Here is a 14,271-nt window from a genome sequence, read left to right as displayed (position 1 = left end):
CCACGAGCCCTAGAGCCCGTCCTCTGAACCTAGAGAAGCCACTGCAGTGAGAAACCCACATACCACGACAAAGAACTGCGATAAGAACCATTGTGATTTTCTTTAGGATTGACTGGTTTAATCTCCTTGCTGTCCAAGGGACTCTCAAGAGTCTTCTCCAGCACTGCCTTCACTATCTCCTGGAGTTTGCTCAAATTCATGGCCATTGAGTTTAGTAATGCCAGCCAACCTGCCACAACTAGAGAAAGCCCACATGGCAACGATGACCCAGCGCAGCCAAAAAATAAATAACAGGCAGTACAATAAGTACCCTAAATTTCTGTTTCATGGAAATTCAGGCACAAGAACTTCATCCTCCAAGAAACAGGGAGAATCTCTGCATGCTGTTCTTTGCAGTGTTGAATGATTTTCCAAGTGTTTATTGATTGCTTGTATTTTCTCTGCTGTGAATTACCTGCCATGTCACTTATGTATTTGTTAATTTTTTGTTAATTTTTTTTGTTCAGTCCCTGGCTGGGGAACTAAAATCCTGCAAGCTGATTGGTGCAGCTTTGTTAATTTGTTAATTTTTTTCTTGTGTTTCAGTTTTTATAACTATAAAACAGTCTTCCTTGTTTTAAAAATAAATACAAACCACATACAAGGATGCAGAGAGAATGAGAGCCCCTCTTATCTCCATATCCCACTCTCCAGATGTTCTTCTCCCTCTCTCATTTCATTTTTTAAAGTTTGCCTCCCACTCTTTTTCCTTCCTTTTACTCTTTAAAAATTTCTAAATATTTCCGTGAAGTGAATTACTCATGCAGCAGAAGGATTTATCTTAATGGACTAGGAAAGGAACGTCTATAGTGGGAAAAAAACCTGTATGTTAACCTCTGTAGATTTCTTGATAGACTCATGTTCAAAACATATATGTTTCTATTGAAGAATTTTTAAAGTATAAAGACCTTTATAGCAAAGCACATACATAACTGACACGTAATCAGAAATAAGACCACAACTACTTACTGTGAGTAGCAGCTTAAATTCTAGGAACCTAGAATCTTAAATTCTAGAATCCATAAATTCTTAAATAAATGAAAACCATTACAGAGTCTTTGCTGTTATCCTTTGATTAAAAAACAAACAAAAAAAAAGGACTTCCCTGGTGACCCAGTGGTAAAGAATCTGCCCTGCAATGCAGGGGACCTGGGTTTAATCCCTGATCTGGGAAGATTCCACATGCTGTGGGGCAAGTAAGCCCATGGCCACAAGACCCAGTACAGCCAAAAAAGAAATGATTTTTTTAACTGTAAGAGTTTGTTCACCTTTTTGTGTTATTAACAGTGTGACTGTATTTGGCTAAACTCTGTGGTATAGTTTGGGAGTAGAGGTGTGTCTTCCCTCACAAGATTGACTAGCTGAATCTTTTGTTTTTTCATCCTTCATAGAAGAACAAAACGTTAGAACTAATGGGCCACTGGAAATTCTTTTGTAACTTTATTTTATAGGTGAGAAAGAAATGAGTGGAATATAAGAGGCCTAAGATGACGCCCTTGTAGAATAAATTACCGATTCTTAGCCCTACCCAAGTTGGTGACATTTGCCTTCTGTTATTTCAGGAAAGGAACCAGAATGCTAATAGTGAAGCTTCCCCTCATGCATCTAACAAGTGAAGGAAACATTTATTGAATGTTTAAGATATGGCATGTACATGGTGTTGTTTAATACTTCAGCTCTCAGGTGCCTGAGGAAGAGGTCATACGTGATTTGTAAATTAGTAACTGTGGGACTTCCCTGGTGGCCCAGTGGTTGAGACTCCACCCTTCGAATGCAAGGGGGACGGGTTCAGTCCATATGGTGATGTACACTTGGTCTTTTCTCACTGCCTCTCAGGAAAGCCAGTTGCTTTAGCTTCACTGGAGCGTGGGAATGTGACCTGCAGGATGAGAAATCAGCCTCTCTGAGGGCTTGTTATGAACTGAACTTTTTTTTCTGTGTGTGTTTTTTTCCAGCTGGAAGAAGAGAGATCGGTGCTCAATAATCAGTTGTTAGAAATGAAAAAGAGGTAGGCTTTTCTTTTTGTGTATATTATTTTGTGTGTGTGTGCGCGTGCATGTTTAATAAGGAAAATGTTGGAACATGCTGTGTGAAGTGACTTGTAGAAAACATACGACCTTCTTATACTCAGAAAATTGCATCGTGTTAGTTTGGTACTTATAATTGACAAATTTGGAAAGTTTCAGTATGAATTACTAACAGAAGATTTTTGATTTTAAGTCATGTTCAGTTGCATTTATTCAGAAGTATCCTAAAGTCAGATTGTCTCATATTACATACTGCTGTACCTCCTAGTTTCAGTAACTAAAAATACTGCCGTTTTACCTAGAGTAATTGATCTGCATATAAGTACTGATTTCAGTTACATAAAAAGTTTAATTTTTTCACAATAATGGGAAGCACCATTTTAAACATTTCTATTTATTTTCTGAAAAAGAGCTTTGTTATTTGTTATTCTTTGATGATAATCAAATGCTATTCAAATGGAAGTTGCCAGGACTTTTGAGTAAGGATAAATGGTCCCCCAGGAATAATCAGCCTGATGCTTATGCTTTCTGATGGTCTCTGTCTGCTCTTTTACAATGTGCAGTTTGTGTTTAGAGAAACTCTCTGCTTTACTCTGCATGCCAAGCAGGTTTAGCGTGCATTGTTGCTAAGACCCACAGCCTGTACAGCGGTTTGCTGTAGAGTACATCACAAAAGTGATGTGCTTTTCTGTCTTATTAAATGTGAAAAGAAAAATAAACCTTTAGAAATAGTACAATCAAGAATTCCTGGGGCTTCCCTGACAGTCCAGTGATTACAACTCCTCGCTTCCGCTGCAGGGGGCACGAGTTCGAATTCCACGTGGTGCTTGTGCAGCACGGCCAAAAATAGAGAAATAAGTTTTTTGAAAAGAATTCCTGTATACCTCAATTTAAAAAACATAAGAAAATAAAATAGGGAAGAAAAATTCCTTCACAGTCTTGCAGAGCACCTTATTCTCGATTGTCAGGGCAGAGGAAGCTTCCCTTACTGACCGCTGACACAGGTGTTTACACTGACAGTCTTCCTCCTGCCAGCATGGCAGTTGCTGCAGGACCTAGGGCCTTATTTAGCCCACAAAGATATTCGGGTTCCATAAGCTACATTCTAAAGGAAATTTGGCCTCAGTCCAGGGGTGCCTTCCTCCTTTTTTTTTTAAGACACCCTTAAACTCTTCCTTCTTGAAAGTTTCACATCAGATGGCATGTGTGTTCCACGACCGCCACACCCCTGGTCCAGCCAGGTGTCCACCAAGTGCCCCTCGTGAGCTGTGGTGACTGGCCTGCTATGACTCCCCCTGGGGCCTGGGTACAAGCACGGCTCTGCCCATGGGGGCCTTGGGATATTTAATTTTATATGAAAAAGGCTTTGTTTCTTTAAAAAGAACCCTGTATATGCAGTTATCAAGGGTATGTGAAAACGTAATAGCACTTACTCCTGAGGCATTCTGGTAAGGGAATGTATAAAAATCAGCAGATGAGAGTACTGATGGAATTAATCCCTTTGCATTTATGTAGCACTTGTAATTCACAGATTTCTCATACCTCTAAACAAACCATTGAAATGTATATTGGGGCTTGCACTTAAAAATGATGAAATCCAAACCCCCAAACTTGGGCAACTTGGCTAAGAACTCAGATGCAGGCACAAGACCCAGGACTTCAAATCTTTTTACACGGGGTCTTTTCTCACTGTACATTTAATGTTTGTTTATTTTTACTTTTTAATATTTTTTAAAAAGAAAGATGAGAGGCTTTGTTACTCTTTTCCTTGTGACTTTGACTAAATCACATGCCTCTCCAAGTGTGATTAGACATGGGACTTTTTTTTCCCGGCTTTAGAAGATAGAACAAATTTGGATACTTGTCTGTCCCTCTCTCCTTATTTCATTCTGCTCCCGTGTTAGGTCCTGGGTATGTTTAAGAGAATCTCTCTTGAAAATTATTCTTTTAATTGAAAAATGCAGATAAAGATAATTTTTTCTGGGAGTGAAAAAATTTTAAACATGGTTTCTTATATTTAGAGCTTTGGTGGAGGAGGGGTTCAAATTGTTAATTAACCCTTATGGAAAATTAGGTCTATTTGAGAAGTCGGGATGCAAATATATTTTAGCTAATTTGGGGGGACCATGAATGCATTCTGAAAGTCAGTTTTGTAAAGGATTTGTATGTAGATCTAAGTGTGTAACAGTTAAGTACATGTAGCATAGAGTACTAAAAAAAATTTGGATACTTCCTTAATTTAAAAGTCTGGAGTGACTTCTCTGGCAGTCCTGTGGTTAGATCTTCGTCTTCCAGTGTAGAGGGTGGGCGTTCTGTCCCTTGTTGGAGAGCTAAGATCCCACTCATATGCCTTGTGGTCAAAAAACCAAAACATTCAAAAAAAAAAAAAAGCAATATTGTAGAAAGCTCAATAAAGACTTTAAATATGGTCCACATCAAAAAAAAAAAAAAAAACCTGGAAAAAAAATCTGGAAAGTACTTAAAAATCACAAAAGATATTTGAAATGCGGTTGTTCAAGCAAGAACTGAGATCTTAGTCAACATACATAGCCAAGAAAGAATATAATTGCTTCATTCAGACTATATTGTTCATTATTTTGAAGTGCAGTACTTACTCCTGACATGGGGTGAAACAAAGTACTTATTAAGACATACTTAATAAGTTAAGACTTATTAACCCAAAAAACTATGGGCTTTTTGCTATCTAATGTTGAATCGCAGGCAACATGCAGTGAAATTTTTTCTCTTAGCCTGAAAATGTAATCGTTTCTTTGGAAAACCAGACTCCGAGTTAGGCAGACCTCTTTCAAAGCAGTTTCCAAGGCCTCCAGTAGATGAAGCAGAGCTAACCTCAACTTGCTTTACCTAACAGAAGGAGAGAAACACGTTCCTCTGGCCAGAAAGCCTGTGGCAGATTCGGGAACCAGTTTGGCTTCCCTCCCTTCTGGAGGCTTTTTGATGTCAGAGAAGGGAGCCCAGAGCCAAAATCTTAGATGCGGACTATAGAGTCGGGATTAATTCTGCGGGCGACCCCCGCAAGATTTCCGTCAGGAAGGAAGACTGGCGGGCGGCCCGCCTGCCAGTTCTGAAGAGGTCACTGCCCCTCCAGCTCGCTCAGCTCACTGTGGGTTGCTAAGTGTCTGACTGTCTCGAGCTTGCGCTACTTACCAATGCTCATCTCACCCCCTCTCTTTTCCCTTTCCTACACTTGCTTCCTTTGCTCTATCTGTGTGTCTTTAATGGTAAGACTAAAGAAAGTCTATCCACGTTATAATAAATAAATTTCATATATTTTTTAGTAAACCAAGTTGTCATATATATTTTTTGGCTGCCTTTGTCCCTCTGTGTCTTGCTTTTGTTTTGAAAAATATCCTCAGCAGTACACACACACACATACACACACACGCACATATCTTTTTTATCTCTCTATATACAGCACAGAACTTCAGTGCAAATTTAGTTCTCCTTGCTGTATTTGCAGTTCTCTTCATGTTCCTAATATTTGGTTCTTGTTATCTTGCGTTTTTAAAGCTTGCCCGTAACACTTTAAGGTATTTCCTTCATTACCGGAATTTATTTCTTATGTAAGTGGTAAGGAAAGAATCTGGGTTATACGTTCTCTTGGGGGAAAGATTTCTGGCCCCTGAAGCCCTTCTTTCATGTTGTTTATCTTCCCTCCTTGATATTTTTAGTAAGGCCAAGTCACTTGAGCCAGAGTGGCCTTAAAGTAACACAGGCCCTCTTGTCAATGTGATGTGTGACTCAGGTGTCAGTAATATTGGCAGAACTAGTTTAGACCATCTTGGTTTGCATCATCTTGGTTTGGGCTCAGGAATTGCCTGAGATGCTGACAGTGAAGACCTGTCACCAAGAGGAGCTGCCAAGGTCTATTTGTCCCTTCAGAATTTGGTATACAAATCACAAGTCAGATCCCTTTCTTAACCACCCACCTTTTGATGAGTTTTGTCCAAGAAATAACGGTTTGCTGTCTTCTTAGAAGGCAGCCTCACTTAGAGGCCATTTGTATGTGGAGATAAGCAAAGACACCTGTGCCTTTTTCTTCTGCCAGCTGATGGCGTCCTTATCCTCCCTAACACAAAGATTTAGAAGAATCTAAATCTGCTAATACCCCAACCCTGGTATTTCTCAGTAAAAATATTTAAAATCACATTGTTCAAATTTGAGTTGAATTTACAAGTGAATCTCTTGAAATTGTTTGCTTTGAAATAATTCCTTTATTATTTTACAAAGAAGCAGAAAGTAAAAATGGCCAAATCATGGAAATACAAGCTCTTACTTTTAATGGCCTTATTAACTTTACCTAATGTGCTGTATATAGCAAGAAATTGAAATAGATTTTACAATAGAATGAACTACCAAATATCCTTTAATAGAAACATAAGGAGCAGAAGATTTATTGAATCTTCAGATAAAAATAGATACTTACTTTCCAGATAGAAAAAGATGCCTATACATTTCTTTCATTTAAATCTTTGGGGTTCTTTTGTTTTTTGTTTCACGTAAGCACGATCCTCTTTCCTAGTGAGGTGTCATGCAGTTAGTAATTTAACATCACCAAGTGTTCGTATAACACTTGGGTGTTGAATTCAAGACATTTTCTGTAAGTCTCAGATTCTTTTCTTACTACTTATTCTGGGGTATAAGTGTAAGCCACACACTGAGATAAATACAACACTTATATTTTCCATCTTTGTATAGAACTTCAATTTACCATAAACCATGAGAATTCTGTAATTCGTGTGCCGGATATCTTGGGTCTCACTAACCAGACATACATTCTGCCATTTCTAACCTGGGCCTCAGTTTCTGATCCCTCCTGTCAGTTCTAAGACAGACCAAACCACTACGCGCTCCATGTTCACCCAGCTCCTCCCAACAGAACCGGGAGCGATTTTTCTCTTTGCACCGTGAACTCTCAATGATGATTATCCACGTGAAGGCAGTGCCTTAGGTTGTAAGACCCGAGGGCTAGCTAGGAAATTTTCCCCCAGTAATGTTTTTCCCCCAATATTTTTGTGATACGGGGTCTTTTTTCCTCTGTTTCACACTGCATGTAATTAAAAAAAAAAAAAAAAAAAAAAAAACATTTCAAAATTTGAGGTTTCCAGGAGCCGCAAATACAGTACAGAGAGTCCTGCGTTCCCTTCTCTCGTCTTCCCCTCACATGCCCATCTTAGCACCCCTGGTCCTTTGATCCAAACCGAGAGAGTAACACTGGTCCAGACCTCTTAGCCAAACTCTAGACGTTGTTAAGACTCCCCCAGTTTTTCCACACCATGTCCTTTTTCCTCTCCCAGGGCCCGTCTAGGACACCCCATCACCTTTACTTGTCACATCTCCTTAGTCTCCTCCAACCTGTGACACCCTCTCAGTCTTCCCTTGGCTTTCGTGACGCTGGCACTTTTGAATTTTCACCACAAAAATGTAAATAAAAGCACACATGTTTATAATCACACAGTAGCTTCCTGCCCTTTGGGGTCGTCTCTGTTGTGTCCCTCCTTCCCTGTCTTCCTTTCATCTCTCCCTTTCTTTTCTCACTCCCCTGACTCCAAGAAACATCTTCCTCTCCTGGAAAGCCTGGTGCCCCTCCCTGTGCTGACAACCAGATGCTGGGTCGGCCTGAGAACAGACTCCCCGAGCACTGACCTGCTCCCTCCAGGTGTCCCCCCAGCTTCCATTCTGCAGCTGGAAATCCATCTTCACGTTTCTGTCCTAGCCTTTTTTTGTAATTTACCTTTCATTTCTATGAGCAAGCAAAAGTCGTCTTCAGAGTCTTTATGGATGAAAAGTAATGATCCTTCAGTTTGAATAGTGGTCATAATCTCTACTACTGTTTTGGCCCATAAGATCTCCAAAACACACTCTGGGAACTTGCTCAAAGTTACTGAAATTAGTGAGAACCAATCGATACTTCCAGCATAAAACTGCTCTGCATGATGTCTGTATAATCGCTTTGCATGTGTGTATTTTAATTGTTGTTATTGCCTGGTAAGAAATAGCAGAATTCATCTGGGAGGGGGGTTAGATTTTTTTTGTTTTTAATAATTCTTTGCGGGGTGCAACAGTCTTGTTTTTTTAATTCGTCTTCCGAAGTTATTAACTTGTTTCTTTAAATTCAAACGGATACAATGATATGCAGATTCTGGTATATCTCTGCATAGGTAAACTTTTTCTCCCCTCACAGTAAGTAAAACTTCAAGTAAAATTTCGCCAGCATAATAGCCTTAAACCCCCTGTAAAACTTCCCTGTGATACTTTCTCCCCTTACATTAAGCTAAAGTTAATTGAGTGTTTTTCTCCCATCCTTGTACACTGACCACCCTCTCGGTTGATTTCTGGAATTTTTTTTGAACTCTTTGGTCTTTTAGAGAATCCAAGTTAATAAAAGACGCAGATGAAGAAAAAGCTTCCTTGCAGAAATCCATCAGTATCACTAGTGCCTTACTCACAGAAAAGGATGCCGAGCTGGAAAAACTGAGAAATGAGGTAGGGTACCCTCCTCAGGGAGCCTTCCCGCGCCTGTCCGTGCCCGGAACCCGAGCCTAAGCCAGCCCATGTATTTCAGGTCACGGCGCTCAGGGGAGAGAACGCGTCCGCCAAGTCCTTGCATTCAGTTGTTCAGTCTCTAGAGTCTGATAAGGTGAAGCTTGAGCTCAAGGTAAAGAACTTGGAGCTTCAACTCAAAGAAAACAAGAGGCAGCTCAGCAGCTCCTCAGGTAACGTGACCACCGCCGCCTCCGGAGAGGAGCTCTTCCCGGGGTAGAGCTGCCCTTGGAAGGAGGCACCTGCGCCGCCCTCCGAGGGGGGCCCCCCCTGGCCTGGGCTCTCCCGCGCTTTCATCCAGGGAGACCCCACTCAAAGGGGGAGTGGCTGCCTCTCCGCACTTCCGGACCTTCCCGCGGTCCTGAGCTGCAGAAATTTATATAACGCTGCCATGTCGGGGGCGACCGTGGGTTCTGAAAGTGCACTGCCGGGAGGAGAACATGATAGGCCACCCACCAGCAGTGGGCCAGCCCAGGGGAGCGCCGCCGTGCCTTAGGGGGCCAGATACGGGACTGGAACTCCAGATGTGCTCAGAGGCGCCTGTGGGGATTCCACACCAGAATGAGTTTCTCCCACTGGCCCTTTCGTTGTAAGAACAAGGAAACAAGATGGAATGGCAATTTTTTAAAATATCCCCCCTCCACTGTTTTTTTTTTTTTTTTTTTACATAAGGTAATACTGATACTCAGGCAGAAGAGGATGAAAGAGCCCAGGAGAGTCAGGTAATATGCCTTCCTTTTGCTTTGCTTACTTGTTTTCTTTTTTTTTTTTAATCATTTAATGTTTTGACTAGATAATGTATTCATATGGTCTGAACATTGAACAGTATTAAAAATATATACACTGTTTAAAAAAAAACTCTCCCTCCAAACACCATCCCTCTCCTGCTTAGTTTCCAACCCCCTAAACAGATAATCAGGGTTATTACTGTCTTTTTAAATTTTTTCGGAGATTTTTAAAAAATGTGTATACAAACCAAGACTAACACAGTCTTTCCCCTCTTTTGTTACACAAATGGCATAGAAACTGATCTCTTATTTTTTACACATGTATAGTATTCCATTATATGGAGAGAGAGATATATATACCATAATTTAATCAGTCCTTATTGGTTGACATGACTTTTGGGACGTTTCTGATCTTTTAGGTGCATTATAAACAATGCTATAGTGTACGGTCTTGCACATCTATCATATTACAGCTATAATAATGTTTCTTTAGGATTAATTCCTAGAAGTAGAATTACTCTGTTAAAGGTTCCTTCCTCATCTTTACCTTAAAAAGACAGTTCTTGAAAACTGTCTCCTAAAGCCAAAATTATCAAAATAGCTTTAGTTGTAAAAGTGGGATTACATGGAGGTAAACTATTCTATTTTTGGAAATGGATGGCATCACCGACTCAATGGACATGAGTTTGAGTAAACTCCGGGAGTTGGTGATGGACAGGGAGGCCTGGCGTACTGTAGTCCATGGGTCGCAAAGAGTTGGGCACTACTGAGCGACTGATCTGAACTGATACCCAGAAGTAATAAACATGTATTTTCAGTTTTAATTAATATTTTGGACATATTTATCCCATTCAAAATTCAAAGGTACAAAAGCCATCTTTCACTTTTAAATAAAAGAGAACTCAGTGACTTGGTGATTTGTTTGTTATGACATCTCCTTTGAAAGGCATGTAAGAATTCAACCAACAGCCTGACTTTAACCCTGGCTAGCATTGTCTCTGCTTAGTTTATATGTCTAATGAGCACAAAATTAACAATGTTTTCTCTCCCCCCTCTTCCTTTCTGCTTCCGTTTGTTTCATCTGCCACTGCCAACACTTTTCTTCCCATCAGCAAATGGTTTGTTTTATGTTTCCTAATTTGTGAGCATGTATGTGAGTGTGTGTATATGTGTGGCTTCCCACTGTACTTCCCATTTTATGGCTTTTTTTTCCCTTCCTGATATGATACGTAGCTCCCCACAGGATATAGTCTTATAAAATACAGTTTGAGAAGTGAGATAAGAGTCAGTGGGTCTGCCTTCAATGTCAGAAGGGATATTCTGCAGAGAATAACAAAGCTAGTGATTTCTAGCTTTGTTTTGTAACTGCCCCAGTGGGAGAAAAAGGCCAAATATTTCTTTGAAAAATAAATACTGGACGGGCCAAAAAGTTTGTTCAGATTTTTCATCTTACAGAAAAGCCCCAAATGAACTTTTTGGCCAACCCAATATGTATGTATGAGTGTACACACACACACACACACACACACAATATTTTTTTAAATTGTAAAGTAGGATTTTTTTTTCCTGATGGACATTTAGAGAAATGAGACCTTTTCATTATTTGTAGAAGAGAGGAGAAACCATTTTTAAATTAAAGTGCCCTTGCTTTGAAACGTCGAACAGGAGTGTTTCCTCCTGGTGGTCAGTCACCTCCTTACCCCACTGCTCCGAGTCTGGGCCCCGGTCCCCTGAACGCTGCCCTCTCGGTGTGTGCCTGCATCAGTTGAAAGGGAGCTTAAGTCTTCTCTTTAAAATCCTTCTTTTGGGGCTTCCCGGGCAGTCCAGTGGTTAAGACTCCTCTCTTCCATTGCAGGAGGCATGAGTTCAATCCCTGGTCAGGGAACTAAGATCCCACATGCCATGGGGTGTGGCCCCAAACAGAAAAACTCCAAAAAAGCTCCTTCCTTTTTCTCTGAAGACCCACTTACCATCCCACCATAATAAGTGAATGTTAAATTGTGGTCTGAGGAGAATTTACATAAGCTTATTCAAATCTACAGAACGTGAAAGTCCTGGATTGGTTCTACAGTTTAGCTGAACAAGTAACTAGTTGTGCTTTTTGTACAATTGTGTGTGTGTGTGTATAAACATGTTTAAAAAGGGTTGAGTCACGGCCATTGCTGGCCCCTGTGACTTCAGCACACTCTGCATCCACAGCCTGAGTATAATTGCTGACTTCTTTATGCTCCAGGGTACATATTTCAGGCATTTTACACGTTTTTCTCCCAAACAAATTAGATTGACTTCCTCAATTCAGTAATAGTGGACCTTCAGAGGAAGAATCAGGACCTCAAGATGAAGGTGGAGATGATGTCAGAAGCAGCCCTGAATGGGAACGGGGACGACCTGAACAACTACGACAGGTATTTCAAGTTCAGCGATGCTGAGTGGAACCTTAGTTCCATCTAAATACGTGTGTGTTTTTAAAGTTAGGTTCTCCAGACAGAAAAGGACAAATATGGCTTCTATGTGGAATCTAAAAAAAAAAAAGTGATACAAATGAACTTATTTGCAAAACAGAAATAGAGTCACAGATATAGAAAACAGTCCTGACTTATGGTCACCAAGGAGTAAGGGGAGGAGGGATAAATTGGGAGACTGGGATTGCCATATACACACTACTGTATATAAAATAGATAACTAATAATGATCTACTGTTATAGCACAGGGAACTCTACTCAGTACTCTGTGGTGAACTATATGGGAAAAGAATCTATAAAAAGGGGGCTTTATGTATGTGTATGGCTGGTTCACTTTGCTGTACAGCAGAAGGTTTCACAACACTGTAAATCAAATATAATCCAAAACTAAAAAAGAAGGGAAAATATACATATAACTGAGTCACTTTGCTATGCAGTAGAAAATTGATGAAACATTATAAATCAACTGTACTTCAATATTTTTTTTAAAAGTTAGGTTCTCCGGACTGGAGAAACAATTGCTTTGTGATTATTTGGCCATAAACTGACTTCCACAAATCTGGCAAGAGTAGAAATGGTTTGATCTGAAGATTTTAAATGCGTACCCTAGTACTTGTACTTGAGGTTTCGCAGAATCCTTGCTTGTGTTTTATTCCTTACAAATGGTACTGTCTCTTGAATTTCTTCTGAGGGAGATGAGTTTCTGATCATACACATTGATAACATTTGCAGTGATGACCAGGAGAAACAGTCCAAGAAGAAACCCCGCCTCTTCTGTGACATATGTGACTGCTTCGATCTCCACGACACAGAGGATTGTCCCACCCAGGCCCAGATGTCCGAGGACCCGCCCCACTCCACACACCACGGCAGTCGGAGCGAGGAACGCCCCTACTGTGACATCTGTGAGATGTTTGGGCACTGGGCTACCAACTGCAATGACGACGAGACCTTCTGATGAAGCCTTCCACCCAGAACTGGGCTCTCTCAGATGCACTAGCGTGTAGGCAACTGACCACCAGCATTATGCGTGCAGACTTCAGGAGAACTCACGTTATTTTTGACCCCCATCAACAGATCTAAGAAAATATTTTGATCTTCCACAAAATCACCCTTTTAGTCTCCCCGTATAAGTTTATAAGTTAGAATAATAAATAAGGGGGGGTTTTCACCTCTGATTTTTGTCTTCTTGATTTTTAAAAAGTATTCCATTGCACCAGATGCCATTACACGAATCGTCCCTATGAGGGAGACCTCACAGAACAACTCCTAGCCTTTCAGTACCTTATTTAAGTTAACTTTAAATTATGCCGTTCCTCTTCATATTTGCACTAAAATATTTCCAGGCTGCATTTGTATATTTAGATGTTTGGGTTAAGCTTTGACACTGGAATGAGTTGAAAAAAAAGTATGCCACTTTGCATTTTCATCTACTCGTTTATTTTTAGTCAAAGAAATAGCTGAGTTCTTTGCACTACCCAATGTCAGTAGTGCCTTTATTTCAGGCTTGATGATACTTTTAGGTGTGATTATAAAATCATGAAACAGGTAAAGGGAGGGGGAAGCCCCCAAACTGCTGTGGGGACGTTTTATTATAATCTCGATGCTGCACCCACTGTACTCTACTGTGGTGTTTTGTTTATCCGTTTTGCATAATTTCAGCTTCTATATATTATATGTATATATTTTTGTAAAATCTATATTTTGGGGAAAAAACCTATACAGTATGTCTTTCTTTTCAGATTTTTATCTTAATGAAAAAGGAAACACTTAAAATGTTCATCAGGACGTGACGCACTAGGCCAGGATCAGCATCACGTGGCTTCGCAGCTGTGTGTTCTCTGTTTTCATTTTCTTTCTTTATCAGGAATAAGTGGGAGAATTTTCTCCAGGTTTTGTTTTTCTTCTCCAACAAATATCCCCAGCAGTCGGTTAATTAGATAATAAGCCACTCTAAAACACCTAAATGAACCAATCTACAATCTTTACAACTTTTTTTTTTTTACTGTGTTTTTAGATGAATGTACTATGAGAAATTCAACATTAATAGTTTTGGATTTTCTTATCACAAAAAATAAAATGAAGGACCTCAACCACAAGTTTAGTAACCAGTTTGAATCTATTTATCTTTATTTGAATGTCTTTTAGAATATGTAAAAAGTAATAAATAAATGTATCTTCCAGGAGACATGTATAATAAAAACTTCTATAATTGTACATATGCCTTTGATGTATTTTCCCCTCCAGATTATCAACTATGTGTTTGACAAGTGAAAAATAAATATGTAATCAGTTGAAATTTGGGATTATAAACAAACATATCATAATAGGAACTGTTTCACAAACACAAAATGTAAAGCAGTATTAAAATCCAAGCAAACAAGTGTTCTGTAACTACTTTAATAAATGGTTATTCTTTTTTGCCAGTGTAGTAGACTGGTATTATTCTCA

General features: G+C 39.8%; 1 protein-coding gene across 1 annotated transcript in view; it reads left to right on the top strand.

Annotated features, from left to right (window-relative positions):
• The window catches only part of CLIP1 (CAP-Gly domain containing linker protein 1), a 117,019-nt gene extending 102,748 nt beyond the window's left edge, over positions 1–14,271 (top strand). Inside the window, 6 exon segments of the mRNA XM_070386248.1 lie at positions 1,995–2,047; positions 8,456–8,573; positions 8,653–8,803; positions 9,303–9,352; positions 11,639–11,763; positions 12,553–14,271. Coding sequence (XP_070242349.1) covers positions 1,995–2,047; positions 8,456–8,573; positions 8,653–8,803; positions 9,303–9,352; positions 11,639–11,763; positions 12,553–12,778 — 723 coding nt within the window. The 3' untranslated portion in view covers positions 12,779–14,271.

The sequence above is a fragment of the Bos mutus genome, chromosome 17, assembly GCF_027580195.1.
Source record: "Bos mutus isolate GX-2022 chromosome 17, NWIPB_WYAK_1.1, whole genome shotgun sequence".
Taxonomy (NCBI): Eukaryota; Metazoa; Chordata; class Mammalia; order Artiodactyla; family Bovidae; genus Bos; species Bos mutus.
This window is presented reverse-complemented; position numbering and strand designations above follow the sequence as displayed.